This window comes from Pelophylax lessonae, assembly GCF_965119305.1.
Source record: "Pelophylax lessonae genome assembly, chromosome: 4".
NCBI lineage: Eukaryota > Metazoa > Chordata > Amphibia > Anura > Ranidae > Pelophylax > Pelophylax lessonae.
In genome coordinates, this window is record NC_138771.1 from 484894912 (window position 1) to 484922769 (window position 27858).

At 41.5% G+C, this 27858-nt stretch overlaps 1 protein-coding gene across 3 annotated transcripts in view; it reads left to right on the top strand.

Moving 5' to 3' along the window:
• Nucleotides 1–27858, top strand: part of PDE3A (phosphodiesterase 3A) — a 344532-nt gene that overhangs the window by 202845 nt on the left and 113829 nt on the right. For all 3 annotated transcript variants that reach the window (XM_082254264.1, XM_082254266.1, XM_082254265.1), the window contains exon 2: nucleotides 14171–14221. In XM_082254264.1, coding sequence (XP_082110390.1) covers nucleotides 14171–14221 — 51 coding nt within the window. The remainder of the gene's footprint in view (nucleotides 1–14170; nucleotides 14222–27858) is intronic.

Genomic DNA, 27858 nt, shown 5'->3' on the forward strand with positions numbered 1-27858 from the left:
CTCATAGTTTACAAGGGTGTTGGGTTCTGTGTTTACATATTAGCTTTTCTTCCATTGCAAATGATGAAGGCAGAGCTGGCGGTTTTATTTTGTGATTTCACTATAAACAATATCTTATATTTCAATTAGAGCTACGCATGTTCTTCGCAACTATGCCCTGGAAAAATAAATAAAATATACTCCCGCTCTGCCACTAATCAGTATAAATATATGTACAAGCTGGCCATGTAATAGCTGCTGCAAGCACCTAATAGTGTTCCCGCAACTACATATATACAGTATTTGGCAAAAGTGAGTACACTCATCACATTTTTGTAAATATTGTATTATATCTTTTCATGTGACAACACTGAAGAAATGACACTTTGCTACAATGTAAAGTAATGAGTGTACAGCTTGTATAACAGTGTAAATTTCCTGTCCCCTCAAAATAACTCAACACATTAATGTCTAAACCTCTGGCAACAAAAGTGAGCACACTCCTAAGTAAAAAAGTAAATTCGGCCCAATTATCCATTTTTCCCTTCTCTGGTGTCATATAGCTCGTTAGTGTTACAAGGTCTCAGGTGTGAATGGGGAGCAGGTGTGTTAAATTTGGTGTTATCACTCTCACTCTCTCATACTGGTCAATGGAAGTTCAACATGCCACCTTATGGCAAAGAACTCTCTGAGGATCTGAAAAAAAGAATTGTTGCTCTACATAAAGATGGCCTAGGCTATAAGAAGATTGCCAAGACCCTGAAAGTGAGCTGCAGCATGGTGGTCAAGACCTAACAGCGGTTTAACAGGACAGGTTCCACTCAGAACAGGCCTCATTATGGTCGAACAAAGAAGTTATATGCACGTGCTCAGCATCATATCCAGAGGTTGTCTTTGGGAAATAGACGTATGAGTGCTGCCAGCATTGCTGCAGAGGTTGAAGGGGTGGGGGGGTCAGCCTGTCAGTGCTCAGATCATACGCCGCACACTGCATCAAATTGGTCTGCGTGGCTGTCGTCCCAGAAGGAAGCCTCCTCTAAAGATGATGCACAAGAAAGCCCGCAAACAGTTTGCTAAAGACAAGCAGACTAAGGACATGGATTACCGATTGGAGACCAAAATACACTTATTGGGTTCAGATGGTGTCAAGCGTGTGTGGCGGCAACCAGATGAGGGGTACAAAAACAAGTGTGTCTTGCCTACAGTCAAGTATGGGGTGGGAGTGTCATGGTTTGGGGCTGCATGAGTGCTGCCGGCACTGGGGAACCTCGAATGCCAACATGTACTGTGACATACTGAAGAAGAGCATGATCCCCTCCCTTCGGAGACTGGGCCGCAGGGCAGTATTCCAACATGATAACGACCCCAAACACACCTCCAAGACGACCACTGCCTTGCTAAAGAAGCTGAGGGTAAAGGTGATGGACTGGCCAAGCATGTCTCCAGACCTAAACCCTGTTGAGCATCTGTGGGGCATCCTCAAACGGAAGGTGGAGGAGCGCATGGTCTCCAACATCCACCGGTTCCCTGATGTCGTCAGGGAGGAGTGGAAGAGGACTCCAGCGGCAACCTGTGAAGCTCTGGTGAACTCCATGCTCAAGAGGGTTTCGGCAGTGCTGGAAAATAATGGTGGTCACACAAAATATTGACACTTTGGGCCCAATTTGGACATTTTCACTTAGGGGTGTACTCACTTTTGTTGCCAGCGGTTTAGACATTAATGGCTGTGTGTTGTTATTTTGAGAGGACAGCAAATTTACAATGCTATACAAGCTGTACACTCACTATTTTACATTGTAGCAAAGTGTCATTTCTTCAATGTTGTCACAAGAAAAGGTATAATAAAATATTTACAAAAATGTGAGGAGTGTACTCACTTGTGAGATACTCTATCTATCTATCTATCTATCTATCTATCTATCTATCTATCTATCTATCTATCTATCTATCTATCTATCTATCTATCTATCTATCTATCTATCTATCTATCTATCTATCTATCTATCTATCTATCTATCTATCTATCTATCTATCTATCTATCTATCTATCTATCTATCATATACAATTGCTACAAAAGATATATTGTAATTGAATATTATTGAACATGACCTTTCCTTTTCAATCTGCAGCTCTGTAATTTCCTGTAACATGCAATGCAATATGGCTACCTGGAAAGTGTTCTGTACACAGATGGTGTACGGACCACACCCCAGAAATGTCATTTCCTGCTTGTGTGATTGATTTACTAATCTGCACTAAGATAAAAATCTGATTTTTTGGAATCCCCTGCAACAAAAATGTAGTTTTTGGTGAGATACGCCCAACACGAAATCATGTCTAAAGGGATGCAGATCCTGCCACTTTCCTCATTAGAGCCCTGCAGGTGCAGCAGCTGATTGATAATTATAAAGTCACTCTCATTTCAATTAATTTTGCACATGGACACAAACAGCTATTTCTTAGCAGAACAACAAAAGGTAGGAATTTACAACAAAGTTTGTTAAAATCCCTGTAATTTACATAGATAATCCAGAGGGGAAAGTTTTTTTTTTTTTTTTTCAGAAAAAGTGGAGTTACTCTTTAAGTGCACTTTGTTGTGGCTTGTTAAATTGTGACTAGTGTCCATCCACACAGGGCTCACAGGGGACAGGCAGTTCATGGTCTCGGCGTAGTGATGCAGATTATTGGTGGGAGAAGACGAGGGTGATTCGGTTCATTGGTGTATATGGACCGACATGCACAGCTGTTTCGCAGTGTACATTAACCAGACGGAGCTAATGGGCCATGTTCACTAAGCAGCACTCCCGACCTCCGACTCCTGGAAATTACAATTTAATCTACTCATTGTACAGTTAGTTTCCATGAACCGATGCACATAATCTACTCAGTGATTTATTAATGGCCTATGAGATAAACAAACCACATTAAAACCGGAACCTCCCTGTGTGTAAAGGGCCCAGTAGCATTGCAGGGGTCCTGTTGCTCCATCTGTGCACATTCCACTAGTCACTAGTGGGAAATCTGCCGCCCCAAATCAGTTCGCCAAGATATCCACATGTGTTCAGATCGGATTGTACAATATAGTGTGTTTTAGGATGAGCTGCAGAAATGTGGTGGTGTAGGGGCCAGTTAGTTCTGATCCATTTATAAAGACCTCATGGGTTGGTGTAGAGCATCTCTTCGATGACTTGAAACATCTCTGTGGGACTGTACAGTATGTTTGTCTGTGTTCTATGAAATCATCTTCCAACCAAAAACCAAAGAAAATTTGTGAAAAATAAAAAATTGTAATTCTTAACACTGGTCATAATGTATTCACATTTCTGAGGGATGGACAGGAGCCAACCTGATCTAAAGTAGATGGAAACCCAGCCAATAAAAAATCTTATAGAAGTTTTAACATGGTATCATCTTTCCAAAAGTAATTTTCAATCCTCTCAAATGTGCAGTTTTCATTAAATTAATTCCTTGTGATCCTGCCATGAAGGTTCCTGTCCATGCACTTCCTGTTATAACTGACAACTCTCTCTTCCTGTCTCCTAATTATGCTCCTGCATTGTCACCCTTTCACACAGATTTCCCATGGAGACTACAAGTGTCTGTTTTAACAAACATTACATGTGCATGGTCCACTGTTGTCACCATCAGGAAACCTGCCCTGAGAAATGCCATTGCGGAAGTGTATGTAGAAATAGCTACAAAGAGGCTCCAGGAGATCAGCAACACTGAGATAGAACGACTGTAAAATAAGAATTTTATTTAAAAAAATGATAGTTTATGATACACAGAGCAATTTTAACATCATCCAGTTAGGGTTTACGTCTAGTTTGAAGCAGAACTTCACCCTAAACCAGGGTTTCTCAAACAGGATTCCATGTGATTCTAGGGTTCCTTCAGAGGTTGTTAGGGGTTCCTTGAGCAATGACTAATTTCTGCCTCCTCTCGGCTAAGTTCCCACTGACACCAATGATCTTTTTAGCTATTTGTAAGTAAGGGGGGAATTCTTCCCAATGACCACAAGTGTACGGAGCATTCTTCCTACTGTCCATCACACTAATGTATCATTAGTTGTAGATATAGTAATTGCAGGGGTTCCCGCGACCAGAAATTCTTTTTAGGGTTTCCTCTGTGTTGAAAAAGTTGAGAAAGGCAGCCCTAAAGGACAAATCTACTTTTTGTAATCCTCCACCAAAAGTTCTCTAAAGCCCCCTACCCCTTCCTTGCCCGCAACCTTCTCGGACACGTCACAGGTTCCAGGAGGCTGCCATTCCAATTACTAAGCGCATCGTGACTCTCACATTCGCAGTGAGAAGTTGGCCCTGAAGCCGGAAAGGAGTCACAGCCAGTTTCTCACACTAAACATGTCAGTGCCCTGGACCCAAAGACCGGAGAAGAAGCGGCCCAGGTGAGAACAGCGCTAGGTCCCTTGGCTGGTAAGTATTTCTTTATTAAAAGTCAGCAGTTACAGTATTTGTACCGTCCCAGAACTTCCGAGCTTCTCAGCGGAACCGAGGGCTCCCGCACTCATGCTCCGGCCACTCACAAGGTCCGGAGCCCGCAAAGAATGGATTTGAGAAGATGTCAGGCCTCTTAGCAGTGACCGGGCACCGCTGAGAGGGCTTCATTCTAAGGCAGGGGTGTCAAACTCCCATTTCATTGTGGGCCGCATCAGCATTATGGTTGCCCTCAAAGGGCCGGTTATATCTGTAGGATTAGATGTCCAGAGCACCCCATGTCCTGGGGGGGGGGGGGCAAAGAGAAGCCTTTCTACAGCTGCACAGAGGAGAGCAGTATCTGGCAAAGGAGTTCTGTCCTCTCTGCTGTCGAATACAGAGACAAGGTGGGGGCAGAGACAATGGGGTGCCGCAGCTGCAGGAGAGGTGCGAGGGACACATGAAATGGCCTGGGGGGGGCCGCATTCGGCCCGCGGGCCTTGTGTTTGACACCTGTGTTCTAAGGTGAGTATTCCATATAGTGCTAGTATGCGATGCATACTAGTTCATTATGACTTTATCGTGCAGGTTTTCATTCTCTATTACATCCAACTGACATTAAATATCTAGTTTACGGATAAAGATTCTGAGGGATTGATTGGATTGGATGGGACTTTATAGGGTAATGACAGATGGTTAAGATTGGTGGGTAGCTATGTTGCTGAGTCAGTAATATTTGTAGGTAATCTCATTATGTGAATTATGCTAATAGTTAAAATTGGTGGATTGGTTGAATGGATGGTTAGATAGTTTGGATGGATGTGGTTGTGGTTTGGTGACTTGGGTGGATGGATGGTTAGTATATCAGGATGATTAACTGGATGGATTGATGGGCTGTGTAACTGGACTTTTGAGATGGTTAGATGGTAGAAGGGGTTGGATGGCTACAGGAAAAGCTGGTTTCAGCAGATGGTAAAACATGGCTGAAATGTTGGGAGGACTTGTTGGTAAGCTGTGTGGTTTGGTTAGGTGGTTTGGTGGGTTTGGTAATCACAGAAGTCAATGGCGGATGATGGGAGTGACAGAGGCAGACACCACGGCAGACGAACTTCTGTTGAATTTTCCCCTATGTGAATGTTAAACATAAATAGAAATGAGATCCGTCTGATAGGATCCTCGATGCTGCCGGCAGGTTCAGCACCAGTTCAGTTTGGTAGAAGTGAAATATGTCATGTAGTTTATTATTTCCTTAGGATATTAAACTGCTGTTCTTGGCTCCCGTCTCTCTCTAGTCAGTTAATTACATGGCAATTGATTAAATGTGTACTGAGCTGTGCAGAGCCTTAACCCTTCTTCCGCCACCAGGCCGCTAATGTGCAAAGACAACACAAAGACCCATAAAAGCTTTATTCTGTGCCGAGATCTCCTTCCAAGGAAATGAAGTGAAGGATGGCTCGTACTGTACAGATGATATACAGTATATGTCATATATATATATATATAGTCATATCTGTACAGCTATATACAAGACACATAGTCATATAAAGCATCTGTGCAGATATGTACAATGTACATAGTCATATATAGCATCTGTACAGATTATACACAGGATGTGTCTCATATATAGTGCACATATTGATATATATAATGTACATAGTCATATATAGCATCTGTACAGATAAAACACAGGATGTGTCTCATTATATATAGTGCACATATTGATATATATATAATGTACATAGTCATATATAGCATCTGTACAGATAAAACACAGGATGTGTCTCATATATAGTGCACATATTGATATATATAGTGTACATAGTCATATATAGCATCTGTACAGATAAAACACAGGATGTGTCTCATTATATATAGTGCACATATTGATATATAGTAAATCTGCTAGTACAATATACAGATAATATACACAGTAATATTTAAAGGAACCACCCCTGTAAAATATCTACCTTTCAGGGCTACCACAGAAGTTAAACTATAACAAAAAAGAAAAATAAAAAATATACTTTTAAAGTTGGAGCTGTAGTAGTGAGCAAGAGCTGCATAAGCCGATGCCTCCTCTGTAGTGCTGGCTCCTGTCCCATGCGGAGTGATACCAACTGCACTCCAACTCTTATCCCGGCTAGCGGTCTCCAGAGTGGTGCCAGCAGCAGGAAAGAAGACATCTTCAGGTCAGTGTGAAGCAATACACTGGGCATAATAGTATAGGGCTGCATTTACACTGATGTGCTGCTGTTTACCCACACCACGGGTGCAGTGCAGTGTACCTGCAGGTTTGCTGCGCTTAATCATAGACTTCTGTCATACTCTGAGGGTTTGGTGCGTTTTTGGAATGTGCACCACACCTGCAGGATATAATAGAAGTCTACGGCAAAGTGCAGCTAACCCAGGAAAGTCACTGATGCACTGCACTGCACCCACTGTACAGGTAAATTGCAGCACATCAGTGTAAAAACGGCTTTTAGGGGGATCAGAACAGTAAGAAATTATTTACATTAGCAGTTTGGTGAGCGGTAAAACCCCATAGTTAAGATGTGTTTTTATTACCCCCGCCCCAACCACACCCTCTTTAGCTGCAGTGGCCAGGGGTGTACACATGCTGCAGTTGCAGCAGAAGGTATGCGCCCTGTCATGGTTGGTGGGTGGCACCTGACAAGCATGACCCATTTAAGTGAATGAGGAAACTCTGCAAGTGCCCTGTACCTTGTGCAGTACAGCAAACAAGGTGGTAAAGCAGGTAGCGTTGTGTTTCTTTCTTACCAACTGCTTTAACCCTTTGGACTATGCAGAAGCATGCAGTTGCGGGGCGCTTGCAGAGTGGCCCCATTAACTTTAATGGGTTATGATTGGCAGGTGGTAGCACCCACCAAAAGCAACAGGGGGCTTAATCCCTGCTGCTGCATGTGTACACTTTTTAGCTGCTGCCGCAGCAGCTAGAGCGGGTAGGGATTGGGGGGACGGTAAAACTACCCTCCAACTTTACATGTGAACGAGCCCTAAGGATGCTGCGGCCGAATGCAACTAAGGGCTCATTCAGAAGATCAGCAAGCACTACTCCTCCACTGAAAAGTGATCCAAGTGTGTTTGACAGGTGGAAGCTATATGTTGCCTCCTCACCACCAGATGTAAACCCATGAATGCACGTGATTGAGAAATGGTAGTACGATAATTAGATGCTTAAATCAGCTGTGAGGAGATGACACTGTGCCCGGTGATCTTTGACTTCTCCCATGTTCAGGTAGATCTCCACATCTTTAAGGTTGCCTACCCCTGTCCTAAAGCATAAACATGTATATCAATATACTCATACTGAACATAATAAACATAATAAAAAATAATAATAAATCATCAAGTTACTAGGCCATTCACTTGATCCATAAAGGCATTGTGATACTAAATCCTGCAGATCACACAGTGTGGACTCATCAATGGTTTTATACATCGTTTGGGAAGCTAGAACAATCCTCAGAAGTGAATATGTAGAATCACAGGAAATGCCCTTAAAGCGGTAGTAAACCGCCACAAAAATAAACAAAAATTGGGGCCCCTGCAAGTAAGTCATGCACTGCATACTAGTACATTATGTGCACATGGAGCCCTCCGGTACAGCGCTGTCATGGCTTCCCGCTGCTTCCATCTTCACCTGGTCTTCCTTCTGGGTTTTTGGTTCCGGCTGTATGAATGGCTGGGGCCACACTGACATCACTTCCACGCATGTGCCCGGCATGGATCTCTGAAGGTACAGCACGGGTATGTTGTCCCTTCAGAGCGCATGCGCCGGTGACTTCACTGGCTGCATCCTGTGTGTGTGAATATCTCCTAAACGGTGCAAGTTTAGAAGATATTTACTGTACCTACTGGTAAGCCTTATTCTAGGCTTATCTGTAAGTACAAGTTAAAAAGTAGACTTCACTTCCACTTTAACTGATAAGATCTCCCAAGCAGTAGTTGCATCCATGAGGGAGCTTGGCCATTGGGATGATAAAGTCAATCAATCTGTAAACAGTGAGTAGATGTTGTCCAAGAAGTTTGAGCATGCCAGATTTGGAGAAACTTTCAAGGTTGATTTAACCTGTAATTTATAATTGGTGAAATTATGTCAGTACATGGACTTCTGCTGGGACCACCAAGACAGTATATACTGTATAGCACAGCACAGTGTCTATAGGTGGATTTACTGTGTAATTAATGGTACATGCATGTATACACACATATTTCTAAAGGGACCAACTATGCATGGTTTGGATATTACCCATATTGCTCGAGCTCGAAGAGCAGATGATCGCAAAAAATTAAAGTTCACTCACTCTCATGGAAATTTAAGTTTTTGTAGAGAGATGTAGGGATCAAAAAGGGGGAAAAGACTGACGTCTGCACAGTTTTGTTGATATCCCAGCTTCCTCAGACCTATATGAGCTGCCTGTACCCTACAGATAATATACAGGACGTGTCCCATATTAGTGTACGTTGCGATATTTAGCATCTCCCTGTACTGTACAGATAGCATACAGGATGTGTCCCATAAATTACATTAATAGTGATATACAGCATCTCCCTCTACAGATAAGATACACAGTGATATATAAGAAATATTTTGATGCTGCAGTGTACCAATAAGCATTTTCAGACTATTACACAGGATATATTGTATATAGTGAAGATGGTAATATGTATCTGCCTCTACTTTAGAGAACATTTACAGGAAGTCTCTGTACGCTACAGTGTACCAATAAATGTATTCACAGGATGCATCTGTAATATATGTATAGTGTACATAGTGATATGTAGTATCTACCTGTGCTGTGCAGAGAATATACAGTACATAGTAATATACATGAAGTATCCAGATGCTTCAATGTACCAATAAACATAGAGTATGCAGAGTAATATATGTCTGTAATAATACATGTCTGTAATGTAGTTTATGGCATAGATAGTGATATGTAATATCTCCCTGTATTGAACAGATAGATAATATACAGGAAGCCTCTGGATGCTATGATGTACCAATAAGCATATTCAGACAAATATGCAGGTTATATCCAATATATAGTGCAGATGGTAATATGTACATAGTATCTTGCTGTGCTGTACAGATAATATCTAAGAAAACTTTTTATTTAATTACACCTCGTTTGTTATATATGTGACGAACGCCCATTTGCTGGGATGTTCATCACGGGTTACTGGAGGAGTGTGGAGGCCAGCCTCCTGCCCACGGACTACGGCCCCGGCTTGTAGGGGAGCGCGGCTCTGGTTGGGGGTGTATGCTGGGGGACCCTTGGAGTACTGTTACTTTGAATTCAAGTCCCTGTCACCCCAAGCGACACAGACTTTGGGCCTAAGCTGCATATTACAACAAAGGACTTCACACCATGAGAGATTAAACAGATGCTAATGACATAAGACTCAGCTATGATATTTCCTGGGGGGATGTGAATTGACACTTAAGTTATGATAAGGTGTGTTGAAAATGGAGACGGGCAGTCTGAGAGCGTATGTCTTCTGCTTTCATCTGTTTAGAGGTGGAGTGTGTTCACACTTCTAGGAATGCTTGTTTGGCTATGTTTTGGGTTTGTTGTTTGTTGAGCTAATTATGATAATGTTGCAGTCTCATTCACCTATTGTCTCTTTCCAGATGACCAAGGTATGTTGACTATGTTCTGTACGCAATTTCATTTGCATATGATAATGAAACACATGAGACTGTTTATATTGGAAGTGAATTGTTGAATAAAGTGTCTTTTGTTTTACCCTTCATCAAGCTTAGGCTGATGTTTGGGGGGGAATTGAGGGGCCAGGTCACTTTATCACGTGAGATTCTGGAGACCTATGACAGAAATACTTGGTCCAAGTATTGGGGATCTGTTACAATATACACTGCTCAAAAAAATTAAAGGAACACTTTGAAAACACATCAGATCTCAATGGGGAAAAAAAAATCATGCTGAATATCGATACTGATATGGACGGGGTAATGTGGAACGTTCCAATGCCAACATGTACTGTAACATACTGAATCAGAGCATGATTCTCCCTTTGGACACTGGGCAGCAGGGCAGTATTCCAACATGGTAACCACCCCAAACACACCTCCAAGATGACCACTGCCTTGCTAAAGAAGTTGAGGGTAAAGGTGATGGACTGGCCAAGCATGTTTCCAGACCTAAACCCTATTGAGCACCTGTGGATCATCCTCAAACAGAAGGTGGAGGAGCACAAGGTCTCTAACATCCACCAGCTCTGTGATGTCATCATGGAGGAGTAGAAGAGGACTCCAGTGGCAACCTGTGAAGCTCTGGTGAACTCCATGCCCAAGAGGGTTAAGGCAGTGCTGGAAAATAATGGTGGCCACACAAAATATTGAGACTCTGGGCCCAATTTGGACATTTTCACTTAGGGGTGTACTCACTTTTGTTGCCAGCGGTTTAGATATTATTGGCTGTGTGTTGAGTTATTTTGAGGGGACAACAAATGTACACTGTTATACAAGCTGCAGACTCACTACTTTACATTGTAGCAAAGTGTCATTTTTCAGTGTTGTCACATGTAAAAATTGACAAAAATATGAGGGGTGTACTCACTTTTGTGAGATACTGTGTGTGTAAATATATATATATATATATATATATATATATATATATATATATACAGTGGGTACGGAAAGTATTCAGACCCCCTTAAATTTTTCACTCTTTGTTATATTGCAGCCATTTGCTAAAATCATTTAAGTTCATTCTTCTTCCTCATGAATGTACACATAGCACCCCATACTGACAGAAAAACACAGAATTGTTGACATTGTTGCAGATTTATTAAAAAAGAAAAACTGAAATATCACATGGTCCTAAGTATTCAGACCCTTTGCTGTGACACTCATATATTTAACTCAGGTGCTTTCCATTTCTTCTGATCATTCTTGAGATGGTTCTACACCTTCATTTGAGTCCAGCTGTGTTTGATTATACTGATTGGACTTGATTAGGAAAGCCACACACCTGTCTATATAAGACCTTCCAGATCACAATGCATGTCAGAGCAAATGAGAATCATGAGGTCAAAGGAACTGCCTGAAGAGCTCAGAGACAGAATTGTGGCAAGGCACAGATCTGGCCAAGGTTACAAAAAGATTTCTGCTGCACTTAAGGTTCCTAAGAGCACAGTGGCCTCCATAATCCTCAAATGGAAGACGTTTGGGACGACCAGAACCCTTCCTAGAGCTGGCCGTCCGGCTAAACTGAGCTATCGGGGGAGAAGAGCCTTGGTGAGAGAGGTAAAGAAGAACCCAAAGATCACTGTGGCTGAGCTCCAGAGATGCAGTCAGGAGATGGGAGAAAGTTGTAGAAAGTCAACCATCACTGCAGCCCTCCACCAGTCGGGGCTTTATGGCAGAGTGGCCCGACGGAAGCCTCTCCTCAGTGTAAGACACATGAAAGCCTGCATGGAGTTTGCTAAAAAACACCTGAAGGACTCCAAGATGGTGAGAAATAAGATTCTCTGGTCTGATGAGACCAAAATAGAACTTTTTGGCCTTAATTCTAAGTGGTATGTGTGGAGAAAACCAGGCACTGCTCATCACCTGTCCAATACAGTCCCAACAGTGAAGCATGGTGGTGGCAGCATCATGCTGTGGGGGTGTTTTTCAGCTGCAGGGACAGGACGACTGGTTGCAATCGAGGGAAAGATGAATGCGGCCAAGTACAGGGATATCCTGGACAAAAACCTTCTCCAGAGTGCTCTGGACCTCAGACTGGGCCGAAGGTTTACCTTCCAACAAGACAATGACCCTAAGCACATAGCTAAAATAACGAAGGAGTGGCTTCACAACAACTCCGTGACTGTTCTTGAATGGCCCAGCCAGAGCCCTGACTTAAACCCAATTGAGCATCTCTGGAGAGACCTAAAAATGGCTGTCCACCAACGTTTACCATCCAACCTGACAGAACTGGAGAGGATCTGCGAGGAGGAATGGCAGAGGATCCCCAAATCCAGTTGTGAAAGACTTGTTGCATCTTTCCCAAAAAGACTCCTGGCTGTATTAGATCAAAAGGGGGCTTCTACTAAATACTGAGCAAAGGTTCTGAATACTTAGGACCATGTGATATTTCAGTTTTTCTTTTTTAATAAATCTGCAACAATGTCAACAATTCTGTGTTTTTCTGTCAGTATGGGGTGCTATGTGTACATTCATGAGGAAGAAGAATGAACCTAAATGATTTTAGCAAATGGCTGCAATATAACAAAGAGTGAAAAATTTAAGGGGGTCTGAATACTTTCCGTACCCACTGTATATATATATATATATTGCTTTTCAGAGCGTGGTATAACAGCAGCTGGCAAGCATTCTGGAGGCACTACTCCCGCCTCCTGTTGCCCACTTTTTATATTGCAAAATGGCAGTTTTACTTTGCAGAACCACACTTCACCTGTGAGCCTAATGTAATATTAGAATTCCAGTGACTGGGGGATGGTAAACTGTGGCTCTGCTGCCTGTCTTCACCACCCCCTGGCCGCCAGTGTGAAAGAGCCCTTTTTGAATTGTATGTTTCAGTCATACTGAGAGTATGTTTCTCTCCCACGTGTTGTATTGTTATTGCTTAGACATACTCCCAGATAGCAAGAATAACTTGCCACAAATTTGTGGCAGTATTGAGTTGTACGTCTTGGTAACTTGCTGCACATATTCACTGGCAAGTTGTACACTTGCCGAGCACTTGAAGCACAAGTTCTAGTTGACACTTTTCCAATGGTGTGACAAGTCTCTAGCAAGAGCAAAGTTTCAATGGCGAGTCTACAACAAGAGCGCTGCAAGTCACAGTGACCCCTTGTGGTGGGATGACTATTGCGCAGCACAACGTAACTGAACAAGAATCTGCAGCAGACTTTTGCAAAGAAAGTTGATCTGGAGTCATGCAATGCGGACTTCCTGCAATTGTGCAACAAACCTGTGAAGCCTGGCAAGTCTAGTAATAGCCAGAGATGTATAGTAACTAAGTAGAACTACTTCACTACTGTACTTAAGTACCGAAAGGCGTTATCTGTACTTTCCTAGAGTAGAATTTTTTTCTCCTACTTCCACTTTTACTTCACTACATTTTTTCAATGATTTCAATACTTCTACTCCGATATTTTTTTTTGTGCTGCATAGTTACTCGTTACAATTATAAAAATTACCACTGCCAGAACAGTAGATGGCAGGTTTCATGAAGCTCAAAACATGTGTATTATCAGCGCATACGAAAATAAAAGCTACTGTATGTATAAATAAAAGCTGCATTTGAAATAATAAAAAACAATATGATGTTCAAACTTTTGACTTCTTTCTTTAATAACTACATAACACAGTACTTGTATTTTTACTTTCAGTACTTGAGTAGCAATTTTTTTTTCAAAACTACTGGCACTTTTACTTTCAGTACTTGAGTAGCAAAATTTTTAAAAAAACTACTTGCAATACTTAAGTACAAAAATGTTGAATACTTTAGTACTTCTACTCAAGTCACTTTTTGATCGAGCACTTCCACTTCTACTCAAGTCACTTTTTGATCGAGCACTTGTACTTTTACTCAAGTATGGGTTTCGAGTACTTTATACAACTCTGGTAATAGCTTAGCAAGTAATTTTCAAACTTGCTGCTTAGTTACTTGCTATCTGCGTTAGAAGCCTGTAATGTGCATACAGAGTGAGGACCTGTCTAAGCTCACGCTTTGTCTAATTAGTGTCTTTGATTCTCTTGCAGTTAATGGGCCATCCCGAATGGGAACACAAGCGAGGCTCCAGGGGGTCTCAGGTGAGTGGCTCTTCATTTCTCGAGTGAGATGTGATGGATGTAGAAATGGCACCAGCTGGAGGGAATGGTACAGAGTAGGTGAAGTGTGCAGCCCGCAGTGAGGGGCGCTCCTGTCTTGGTCTGTGAGAAGGTGAATCTGAGAGTTCTACTGTACTACACATTACTGTAGCCAGTGCAGTGACCTGAGTCACCCTACCATCATTTCAGTCCAGTGTGGGGAATACATGTGCCCCCATCAGTGCTACTTAAGCTGGCCATACACAATTAGATTTTTGCTTGAAGATCGTTTAGCAGAACATTCAATTATTCAAAATTTTGAATGAAAGTCTTACAAATTTTAATTCAAATTACATGACAATGTTGTCAATTTTAACATTTGATTTTGGGATGAATGGAAGTGATTGTGATTTCAAATAGGAATCATATTCATGGTTAGAATTTCGTTCCACCAAATAAGAACATTTTTCCACACTAACCATCAGAAAAGCAATTGTAAGTTTCAAAAATGTCCGTTTGTAAACAGAAATTCTATCAGTGTATGCCTAGCTTTATTTTCAAATGCAGTATAGAGGAAGAAACAGTTCAAAAGTTTTTTTTAATTCTGATTGCAGAAACAGGACAGGTTCTATCTGGTAAGGGTTACTGAACAGTCGCAGAGAACCCATAAAAGGGATTTGTATTTTTTACACAAAGCATTGAAGTAAGAAAGAAAGAAGGACAGGGGGCTTCAAGTAAAACAAAAAATGACATATATGATGCAGTATGTCTGTAAGGTTAACATGTAGGTGGTGAGTAGCGTGTGTGGCGGCAATAATTCACACAGTCGGATGCAAAGTAAAACTAATATTGAAGTAAGGTAGCAAGAGTTCACAACAAACCCGGTGGAAAGGCTACCCAGCCGGGTACACTCACAGTTTCCAATAATGTGCAGAGGCAGATTCCAGCCGGACTGACAGCATCTGTTGAAAGGCAACAAAATGCGACCTGGTTGTCTCGTGCCCAATTGGGAAGGTGTTCAGAAGAGATGTGACCCTACGCTTTCCCTTCTCATCAGGAACCTTTCCCTAGAACTAGTACTGTCCCTCACAGGCTAGGTACCTGTCCCTACCAACTTGCTAAACGCGTGCCAACCCTGGGAGCCAGGGCCTTAAAAAGCTCTGCCTGAGCCAAGATGGCCACCAGAATCACATGGGGTAGCAGCATCCAACCTGATCTCTTCCCCAGTGACCCAGGAAACCATAGAGGAACCACGTTTCTCATGACTTCCTCTCCAACTGCAATACTGCTGCAGAATAGCACCACCCGCAGTGGTGCTATTCCGCAGACTGCACCTGCCTACAAACACAGCCATTTATGATTTTCTGAGACCCCCTTATGTAACATAAATAGCGTTATTTCCAATAGTCCTTCCATTAGATCCAACATTTTTCCACTTACTGTAACAGGGTGACACTGCTGTTTATTCTGCCAATAAAATCACACAGCAGTGTTGTCATTCTGCAGAAAGAGGAGTCTTAGATGGACATGTAGTTTTATATGGAATTCATGCAGGAAACTTTTCTGAAGTCGCTACAACTTGAGTCGCAGCAATTAGAACGGGGGCCATTGAAACACATGGTTTTTGATGTGTCATGTCACCATCACATTTTGCAAGTCACATGACAAGTTGCACTAGTGAGAACAGGGCCTTAAAACGTTTGTTACCCTAAAACCTCACTTTCCTGATATATACCTATTGTACCATTTACTTGTATGATAAAGTATCCTGTTCTCTTTGTATTGCTTCCTTTATGTGAAATCCCTTGTGTTCCTGATAGTCCCCTTGCTCTCCTGTTAAAAACTGACCACACTAAGCAGGAAAGCACATCGTGGTTAGTTCTCTAGCTGATCTGGGAACTCAGCCTGCTCTCCTCCAATGACTAGGCTTGTTCTGATTTGCCCCTGCTGCACAGCAATTCAACAGTAAGCTCAGTGTTCTGCTGCTTCTCCTCCTCCCCTCAGATTATGCAGCTGAGAAGATCACTTAAAAAAATAAATAAATAAAAGAGAAAAATTATTTATACGTTTTTTTTTTTTTTTTTTATATCTATGAAAAAATGTTTTGCATTTTATTTCTATTTTAAACAAAATGGGTTGTTTTACAAGGTGATCACTTTAAGGATGAACTCCAGGAAAAAAAGATTCATAGAAGTTAGATTGGTCCCGCATAGTTACCTCTAGTGATTGCTATGTAACATTTAGAGGGTTGTCGGGGATTCTTCCAATTATAAGTAGTAGTCTGTGCCACATACAGTCTGCAATGTGATCTTCCAGGCAGTGTTGCAGCGACTTCCCATCTCTTAAAGTGAATATAGCATGTACAGTGGGTTACTTTTGATTATTTTAAAGGGGTGATTCTATTCTATACCCTCTGTAGCTTGCTGAGAATCTTTCTATTCAAAAAAATTCTTGCATTTTTTTAATAGAATGCAAAACATTCTGTGATTGAATGAGGGTGGAACGTGACATTCAAGGTTTAAACTAAATGAATAAAAGCTGACTTTTGTAAGCACCCCCAACAGTGGTGTATGGTTTATCCCACTCCCTGCAACTGCTGGTTGGACTGTTGCAGGAAGTGGAGAAGTAATAACTCTATGGGCAGGATCAACAGGTAAAGAAACATGGGAGGCTCAAAAAAATCTCCTGCCATTGCAGGATTGCCCAATTCTCAATGTACAGTTTGTATATTTTACTTGTTAAACCCAGCCCAGTTTGCACGGGTAATGGAGCCATCCCAGTTTGCTTTGACTAACTCCATCCACTAGCAAAGTAGGATGATATTGTACCTCCTTTTTTCAGTCATTGGATGCAGATGTACTGAGTGAACAAACTGCCTCTTCCAGTCTCTCTGTCCTGGAGTTCTGGTCTCCCAAATATGGCTATCCTGTCTGATTTTATTAGTGGCACAATTAGCTTGACCAGGAGATTTAAAAAAATGACAAAAAGTACCGAGCACAATGAGGTTACAAGGGGATGTGTAGATAACCACAGTAAGGGCATCTCCAACTACTTATCTGACCAGCAATGAGACATGAGCACAAAATATGCCAAGCATGATCTGAGGAAGGGGCAAGCCCCTAAAACTTGTTATCATGGTCAACGACTTCTCTCCTTTGGTTTGACATGGTTTAAGTGCTCTCTAAGACTTCCATTTTGCCCTCACCAGCTGAGGTTCAGACTCTCTTGTGCCAGGTGTATGACATCAAATCCAGTTCCGGAACACGTGACTTCCGGCAGACACACCATCTCCGTGACCTCGGTGGCTGTAATCCACACACTTCTCCCACTGTCCTGAAGCTCCTAGGCGGTGTAACCTACTGTTGGGTCCAAGATCATGGGTCATCCTTCGGCTTTTGGGATTATGTGTTTCTCCCTCCACAGGCTTGGTGATATATCAGTCGGGCACTCGTGCATGTCCTGCTTTTTAACTTTACATTAACTACTTTCCTCTGGTTTCAGTGGTTATACCGAAATTATGCCTTCACCTACATACATGGTTCTGGTATGCTAATTACCCACTCTAGCACATCTGCGGGTGGCGGAAGGGGGTCCCCACCCCCCTCATGCTGCCTCTCCAGGGCTCTACTGTACGATCGTGGTGCCTGAGAGCAATGCGACTGGCGGCGATGGCTGCCCTGAACAGAGAGAGAGGAACTGGCGTTGTTCCCCCCATCTCTGGAAACGGGGAGCGACGCGTTATGTCATCACTTCCTTTTGCGCCTCTTTGTTTACCTGGCCACCAGTGGCCAGCAAAGCAGCAGATCAGACTGATCTGTGTCTTATCTGCTGCATGGGAGGTTGGAGGAGAAATTTTGGGGTCTAATAGACCCCAGGTCTCTCCATAAAGAGGACCTGTCATGGTCCATGCTGTCACAAGGGAGCAAGCACAATAATTCTAGCACAAGACCTCCTATGCAACTCTAAACTGGTAACCTGTAAAGGCCTTTAAAGCGTCACCTATGGAAAAGTTTACACAGGCAGACGCAGTTTTAAAGCGTGACATGTTAGGTATCTATTTACTCAGCGTAACATCATCTTTCACATTATACAAAAAAGTTGGGCTCACTTTACTGTTTGTTTTTTTTTTAATTCATGAAAGGGTTTTTATTTTCAAAAAATCTGTGCAAATACCGCGTGACATAAAAATTTACAACACCCAAATATTTTCTTTACACAGCCTCTGCTAAATATATAAAGATATATATATTATTTATTTATATATATATATATATATATATATATATATATATATATGTATATATATATATATATATATAATGTTTGGGGGTTCTAACTAATTTTCTTGCAAAAAAGTTGACTTTTACATGTAGGAGCGAATTGGCACAGATGGCAAGTACTTTAAGCGAATTTTGATTTTACCTACTGTATTCCTGGGTTTGTGGCTCTACTGACTTCCACAGGGCTGGGAGCGCTCCTTTATTTGTTGTTTTCTGACCATGAGACAGAGAACCTATGGGAGCAGGAGTTTAATTCTGACTCTAAAAATAAAATATCATTAATCACCAGCCCCTTTGACATCACACTGCACATGTCACAATGCTTCAGGGATGGCGCCTTGTCATTGTAGCAGTGGCGGAAGCATTGAAATGCTCTGCAGAATTAGTCCTTCTCAAAGATCTGTTACTGTCACCCGTCCTCCTCTGTCACCCTCTCTGTCCCAGTGCTGACCACGGGCAGGTGGGGTGTCTATTGTTACTGGTAATTGTTTATAATGATGCAGATTGAGTCTCCTAAAAAAGTCAGCAAAGATTTGATCAGTGTACAGAGGAGGATCCAGTTCCGGGAATAGGGTGATTCCTTGCAGATCTAATATATCCACCTGGGCATATGCAAGCAAACCAAAAATGATGAATTGACAGTTTCCTGAGTGGATTTACACTAGGTATTTATGGTACATTATACACAAAATATTGTCTGGCAAATGGTTCTCCTTTTTTGTCCTTGTTACATGAAGTATTGATTCTGTTGTCTGTATTTGAGAATATGGAAGGAGATTGATGGAGGGATGCAAGTATTTGTTGTCGCTAAGGCTGGCCATAGATTAGTCCATGGGTGCTGAACCTGTGGCAATCCAGCTGTTGCGAAATCCCATCATACCTCAGCCTTACGGAGTCATGCTTGTAACTGTCAACCTTGCAATGTCTCATGGGACTTGCAGTTCTGCAACAGCTGGAGGGCAACAGGTTGAGCACCCATGCATTATTCATTTTTTTCATTCAACCCACTGGTTGAGCCAACTCTCACATCCACACACTCGAAGCAGATGGGGGATCCTTCCTGCTGAGTCTTTGTTTTGACAGCGGAGAGCCTTCCCTGCTGTCAAATTCAAAATAGAGAGATGCAAACTCACCCTAGCTCTACTACATAGTGAAATGAATATGGAACTGAGTGTCGGTGCTCAGGCTGCAGCGTCCAGATGCATGCAATTGCTTCCACGTAACAAGAAAAACCGGCACACAAATGCTTCCTTTTGATGTGCTTTATTCGATCATGATAGCAGTGTACAACATGGAAAAATTCTAACGCGTTTCAGCCGTTTTTTTTTTTTTAAATGATCACATGATTAAGATATGTCTATGGTTAATGATTTCTCTATATCCATATTGTGTATTTTTTGCTTTTCTTTTTCTTTTCCTTCCTCTCTTCAAACTGGCTTCAACATCCCACTTGTATGTTTTTCAATTATCTTAATTGCAATCAAGAATATACCGCCCCTATATGACAGGGCTGTTTTGTACCTATATAAGGTTTTATTATATTTTTGTATGCTATGAGTAAGGCTACGGCCGAAACACGTAAGATTTTTACCATGTTGTACACTGCTGTCATGCTGGAATAAATCACATCAAAAGGAAGCATTCGTGTGTCGGCTTTTCTGGTTACTTGGTTACTTCCCTGCTGTCAGAATACAGTGCTCAGTGTTGCCGTCTGCAGCCGGAGGCACTGATCAATTGGGAAAAACCCGACAGGCTGGTTGTACACAAGTTGTTTGATAGATCGACTTGTGTACAACCACCCTGCCCATACATAGATTGAAAGTCGGCTGGTCAAGCAGGGATTTTTTTTTTTTTTTTGATCCATGTATGGCCGTCCTAAAGCGAAACTAAACCCATTGATTTAACAGTTTCAAAAAACAGTTACATTCCTGGCAAGTGCTCTCAACCAAACTGTCAAACCATCAAATGGTTGGTATCATAACTGATCACATGTGCTGCATTATGGCAACTGCAGATCAAACAAAGACCAAGATGGAAGCTTCGTTGGCTGAAAACAATAGGAGGGTTTAGTTCTACTTTAGAGTCGTCCTTACTTTGCTGGGTAGTTCTGGGCGCTGTACACTGTTGGAAGTGGAAATGGTTATTGTAGGCTCTGAAAGGATGAATATTTGGTTGTGCACAGAACTGTATATTATGGAGACATAATAGGAGCAATTATTCATAACGGAGTGAAGAGGTAAAAGTAAGAGATAAATCATATCAGGTAAGATTGCAAATGATCACATATGTGGTGTGCATACCTCCCAACTTTTTGAGATAGAAACGAGGGACACTTATTAGGTACAAGTAGGTTTAAAAAAAGTCTGTAGGCATAGGACACACCCCTTGCCAGAATTTTACACAAAAAAAAAAGATTAGTTAAACCTGCAGGTGTTTTTTTTTTTTTTTTTTACCACTACTATTCCTTTCTATTGGCTTTTAGAATTTACAAGTGCATCAATTTAGAAATTCGATGAAAGGTTTAGCACTGGGAAACACTTGTTTGAAAGATAAATAGTGCATTTTATATACAACTGTATAGATCAGACCAAAAATGAGGGGCAAATGAGGAGCAAAGAGGGACAGAGGGACATTGTTCCAAATCAGGGACTGACCCTCAAAATCAGGGACAGTTGGGGGCTATGGTAGTGTGCACATATGGTGGACGATTCATACAAGACTTCTGTCTCCATTCAGGTCTTTGGAGGGTGTCACTCTCGAAGCTCTTGGGTGGCCCAAATCTGGTTCTGAAGTCAAAACTTTAGAATGGGCAAAAAAATCTGTCAAGTAGCAGAGAAATAGCAAGGTCAAGGAAGATAATAACTTCTTAAATAAAAGCTGAATTTATTAAAGACCCAAATAACGTGTTTTGTGACTAGTTTCTTTAGACCAGTGGTGTAAACACATGCAAACTGGCTCTGCTACCAAATCATTTTTAGATACACCCTCCCTAATAGAATCTGAACCTTCAAAGGAAATTGTTACTTTTCTTTTGTGCCATATACTGGTGAGTTTCATATAATAAACATATAATTTAGAAGAAACTCACCAGTATATAGCATTTTATTCTGTGAAGAAATCTGATGTCCTGAAAAAGCGGCATATGACCGCGAAACATGTTGACATTTTCTAGTGGATTCTTGTCATTATACCTTTTGATTTTTATATTGATAATGCTTTAATTGATGTATTTCAATATAAAAAAAGTATGGTCTCTAGTATAATACTGTTGGATCATTCTTGTTCATACAGTATATTCCTAGTATCTCATATGAAAATGTTGAAGGGTTTCTTTCAGTTAATATGCTTCTTTTTTTTTTTTTTTACTTACCCCTGGTTCTCAATCAGTCAACATTCAAGCAACAGAGACATAAAAATGAGCGAAAGGAAGAAATTTTTATTCTATACACCAGTGGTCCTCAACCCTGGCCTACAGGGCCCACTAACAGGCCAGATTTTCAAGATAACTGACATACATCCCAGGTGATATCATTTGCTGCTCAGTGATTGCAGTACTCTAGTCTGCATCTCCCCAAGGTAATACCTAAAATCTGGCCTGTTAGTGGGCCCTGTAGGCCAGGGTTGAGGACCACTGCTATACACCACCGAGAAATAGGGGGTGGTTCAATTATGATTGAGCCCACCAACCTACTTGCCCCTCTGACTTTCGAAGCCCTCTGACCAACTGGGTCCCCTCACTACTGGGGCCCTTTCACCTCCAAGGGCCCTTTGACCTCCTAATCAATAGGAGCCTTATGACCTCTGGGAACCCCAGAGACTGATATGCAGTGTTGGCCTCTCCTGGCTGTGTTATTCCTGAACTGTGACGTCAGCTTTGCTCTGAAATTCCTGTGTGCTGTCCTCACGTCTGGCTGCTCCAGGTATGACATCATCATCCTGCTGAACGCCATTCCCAGGGCCGATGCTGCGCTGGAGGTCACTGGCAGGGCAGGGGGAGATGTATTGCTGCCATGAACGTTTCTGTTACTTGTCACTATTTTGGCCTCATTTATGCCAGGACAGCTAGTATTAGATTAACCCTTTGTTGACAGCTCTCTCCCTTGAAGGCTTTTTGGATCTGTGTGTTTCAAATGGTGGGGTCAAGTGATGTTGAGGTTGGATGATACTGGGGTTTGGATAAAGCTGAGAGTTGGTTGATGCTGAGGGCTTGGAAATGCTGAGTTTTTCATGATGCTGAGGGTCGGAGACGCAGAGTATCAGGTGGTGCAAAGGACTAAGTGATTCTGGGGATCAGGTGACAATAAGCATCAGATGATGGTCCTGAGGGCTGGGTAATGCTGGGAGTCAGGTGTTCCTCTGAATCAGTTGATGCTGAGTATTGGGTGATGTATCAGGTATGAGGTATAAATGAAATAATTCTAAGAGTTGGATGATGCTTGGGGTCGAATGGCTCTGAAGATCAAGTGATGCTGTGGGTAAGAGGTTGTAAGCATCAGATGAGTATCAGGGTGAGGGTTAGCAGATGCTGGTGAATGCTTGATGCTGAGGGTCAGGTGATGCCCAGTATTAAAAAATGCTGAAGGTCGAATGTTTCTGGGGGACAGGTGATGCTGAGGGTCAGTGTTGCTTTGTATCAGAAGATGCTGAGTATTGGGTGATGCAGAGGGTTAGAAAACATTAAGGGTTGGAGATGCTGGAAATATTGTTACTTGTCCTGATCTGATCTCTCTGACGAAGAAAAAACGTGAATCAGAGGAAACGTTTTATCACTTTCTACTGCTGAGCTCCGGCTGTTTATTTTCTTTTGCCGGCCATGATTTATAGAGACGCAGATTGATGGAATTTTGTGGCTTGGGAAGAGTCTGAGGCCAGACAGAACAGTGGGGCGCCAATCAGGAGAAATGATTGCAGTTTTATTAGAAAGTGGTGACTTATTTATAGAGTCACTTCACTCAAAAATGATATTTTTCTGAGTGGCATGAGATCTCCCCTCTATCATTTCTGACTCTCGCTGACAGATCTTTGCTTCTATAGATGTGGCCTTGTGCAGTCAGTGTTGGCAAGTGTATGAAGCCCTCTTAAGATTGCTGCTGTTGCAGAAACCTTAATGTGGTATTGGTGATGCGCCCCCTATTGGTCAGAATTGTTGTCAGTTTTAATTGTTGCAGATTGGGAAAGGGTAATTGTCTGTTGTCCTATCAGCAACTGGACTCCTATCAATCTCTGCCCAGCTCTGATCAACTATAAACATTAGTCAGTGATCTTTTTAACGGCAGATGGACAGAACTGTCACAGAATACAGCACCAATTACCGACTGAGTTGATTATCACATGATGATCTTTGGAAAGAGGATAAGAGGCTCTGGAACCACTAGGATTCTTTGTATGATTACTTTATATTCCTTTTATCATCATATATTGCAGTAAGGATACAAGTGTAAACTATCTGAATATTATGGTGGCTTTTGAGTCTGAGTACACTGATCCATTGTTTCATTTTTTCAAGCCCTGATGATACTGCCCCCAAAACGCATGATCTGACAGGTAGCAGAAATCCGATAGAACAGCGGTAGCGGAGGTCTTACTACACATTCAAGCTACGTCTTGAATTCCAGAGTAATTTTAGCAATAAAGTGAGCCTATATAAATAAATATAGTATATTGACATCTGTGATGCTGTTTTAATGTTACATTTTGTAACAATCTGGACACCATCAGTAGGAAGTTGGCGGAGGCCATGTTGGTACACCCCGCACTGCTCAGCGCTAAACCTTTAGCCTTTCAAAATGAAACATCCAAACAGCATCACAGGTGTCAATATACTATATTTATTTATATATGCTCACTTTATTGCTTAAATTACTCTGAAACTTAAGATGTAGCTGGCTGTTGTCGAACAATCTGATGAGCTCTGCTGGTAGTGAAATGAAGAAATGTGTAGAACGCATAGCGCGCCGCGGAAAGCATGTTGGAACGCATAATGCATGCACAGTAAGTACATTTTGGTCAGAAACGTCACTTCCGTTACACAATCTGATGAGTAGGGGTAGTCTGATAGAACAGGGGGTCTCCAAGAAATTCCCTTCATTTGTAGGGATTTCCTCTCTCTTCCCGTTTGGCTATGGGACAGGAAGTGAAGGGAAATCATTTCAATGAAACAGAGATGGCGAAAAAAATTCTGACAGAGGTTATATCCCCCCCCCCCCCTCCCTTACTCTATCAAAAAAAAAAAAAAATATATAATATTTATTCACATTTTATTGCAGTTATTTCTACCCTATTCCTATTAATCTGAACAATCTTGAAGTTTGTAAACTCACTTTGTGGAGATCCTCACGCATTTACTTCCTTGAATTCTGTGACACGTAGTCACTATACCCTGTGGGTAGGCACTGCTGTATCACACATTTCACAGAGCCTGCCTTCTGAACTACAGAGGTGCTGAGAGGAGGAGTTTCAGGAGGCGGAGCCAGTACAGGAATTACCATGGGATATGTAGTCCTTGGAAAATGAAAGTAAACAGCAGAGGAGACGTCCAGGATCCCAGGAAGTTGTGGAAAGAGATGGCGAGCAGACAGGCAGCACTCACAATATAAGAGATTTTTCAAGCAAGCTTATTATATTGGATTGTTAAAAGTAACTTTTGTTTATGTTCCTTTTACAATGCTGATGTTATAAAATGAAAGTGTATGCTGGCACCATTAGAACTCCTTTAATGCCCTTGTGTATTTCTTTTGGTAGTGCTGTCTGGCATAAATTACAAAAGTAGCCAGACAGAATGACGGAAAGGTAGAAAAGACACACACATGTACAGTATATCAAATATAATTATCTGTTTGGCTAACGTTCTACTTAATTGTAAATGTGAAGGAATAAATCTAAATTGATTTTTTTGTAACAATTTGTTCCCTCTGTGTCTCCGAACAGCATTGCTATTCGCGTCCCTTTAAGAATTAGTTTCCGCTTTCATCCAGGCAGAGTATAATGACTCGGATCTGCCCGCTAAATTCAATTATAAAATCATTTAAACGGAACAGTTTATAAATGCTAATGTCTTCTCCGCGGAGACCTCTGACGTCACCTAATTGACTTACCTGGGCGGCTCAGCCGCGCGGGATGGATTAGTGCCGCCACAGTGAGGTTAGAGCGGATCCATCGATGTGTCAGAATCTCCAGGCTGAAATGAGCCTCACGTGCCGCGGAATTACTTGTTAGACAAGAAATAACGTCAGTTGAGAAAAATTAACTTTGCTTTAGAAACCGCGGCGAGGTAAACACGTTTCTTCCGGCACTGAATACTGGAACGGAGATGGAAAAGGTGACATGAAGAGGTACAAATTGCAAACATTTCTGTAACATCGGCAGCAAAATTCACTTTGGCCTATTTTGTCTGAGAACCCGCAGCGTGCCAGGTACTTTTTACAGATCTGAAAACACAATTCATAAGCCGATCCCCTGCTTGGGGTGCTACATTCATTACAGGGAAATGAGCTTTAGCTGAGATTGCTATAGGTGCTAAATACTGCCATATTGTAGCGGCAGAGGAAAAAATGGTGTCTGAGCTGAACTCCACCCTTCCTTTTATAGACCTGGCAGTAACTGTATAAGTCTTCATGAATCCATCTTGACATGTCACAATATACAGCAACGGTAAAATTTTCTTTTACCACTAACTTTTATCATTAAAAAGCTGTCCTTCAACTATAGTCTAATGACTAGGGTGAGATGACTAGGGTAAGATGATGTCATCAGTCTGCTTCAGGCAGGAGGAAGTATTTCCTCAGTCTCTTCTCCCCCAGCAAAAGGGAGAAGGGGAAGAAGAAGTTAATTAGGGTGATTGGGGTCATCTAAGGGTTAATAAGGGGCTAAATAAGAACACATTTTATTACATTTTTTCAGGTTGTTTTAAAGTAGAACTATAGGCAAAACCTTTTTTTTTTTCATTTTTCATAGAGTAAGGGAGGGTTATAACCTCTGTGAGAATTTGTTTTCACCGTCTATGTCCCATTTCAGATATTTCCCTTCACTTCCTGTCCCATAGCCAAACAGGAAGTGAGAGTAAATACTTGCAAATTAAGGGAGTCTCTTGGGGACCCCCAGGTCACCGGAACTAGCGTCCCCATTGGAAGATCTCCCCTTTTTTACTTTTCTGGGGACAACCATAAATTTGGGATTTTCCTTTACTTTTACTTACAATGATAATGGTAAACAGGACAAATCGAGGGGATGAATTTCCCTAACGGAGGCACAGACGGCAATAAAAACTGACAGAGATTCTAATCCCTCTCTACTCTATCCAAAACTAAAAAAAAAAAAGTCTGCCTTTAGTTATACTTTAACACCTTCCTGCCCAGCCTATTGTACAATGATGGCTGGGCGGGAGCACTGTTGTTCTGATAGGACGTCAAATGATGTCCTCCCAGGATCTCGCCTTATGTGCACCCCATTGGCTGCACTCCTGCATAATCTGTCACTCGCCATATCCACCGGACATGATTGATTGACAGATAACTGTACCAGACCACCGCCAATACCATGTGACCGCTGTGCCCAATCACAGCAGGTCACATCACAGTTGTACACAATGAAAGGCCTTTCATTGTGTACTTTTGTGTCATTGTGTAATTTTGTGATAAACGCTGTGATTGGTTACAGTCATCACATTGTATAGGCAGGGCCAATCACAGCCCATCTGTACCATGTGATTAACTATGGCCAATCACAGCTAATCAAAATAGTAAACACTGAATGAGTAGTTTTCATTCAAAAACAATAGTTGCTTATAACTGTAAAATTCACAGTTATAAGCAACCATAGTGTTTTAAAAAAACAAATCCTGATCAGCTCCCCAGAGTAGAATATTATACTGCACTGGTTGTGACAGTATGTAAAAGATTTTAAAAACTAATTTCTTTATTTATTATTTGAATGTCTTCATTTTCCAAAAAATTGTGACAAAAAATTACAACTTTAAAAAAACTCACCATGCCTCAAGAAATGAGATAGGTCGTCAGTACATTAGGATTGATCAATTTTCAGATATATATACACCATAGTTTGTGGACTCTTTAACTTTCCTACAAAAAATATACACTGATTTGGGTAGATTTGTGTCTAAATTTTATAAAGAAAGAATATTTATTTGCAACATTTTTTAACAGAAAAAGAGAAAAACACATGGATCTGTACACACAGGCACATACATATCAGTAAACTGGCACCACATTTAGATCAGAAAAAAAAAAATACAAAAATCTGTGTTCCTGGTCATTATTTTACATGTATAAATCACAACCCTCATTGAATAGTACATTAAATAATTTAAATGTAAAATCATTTAAATATTTGGCATTCTGAGAG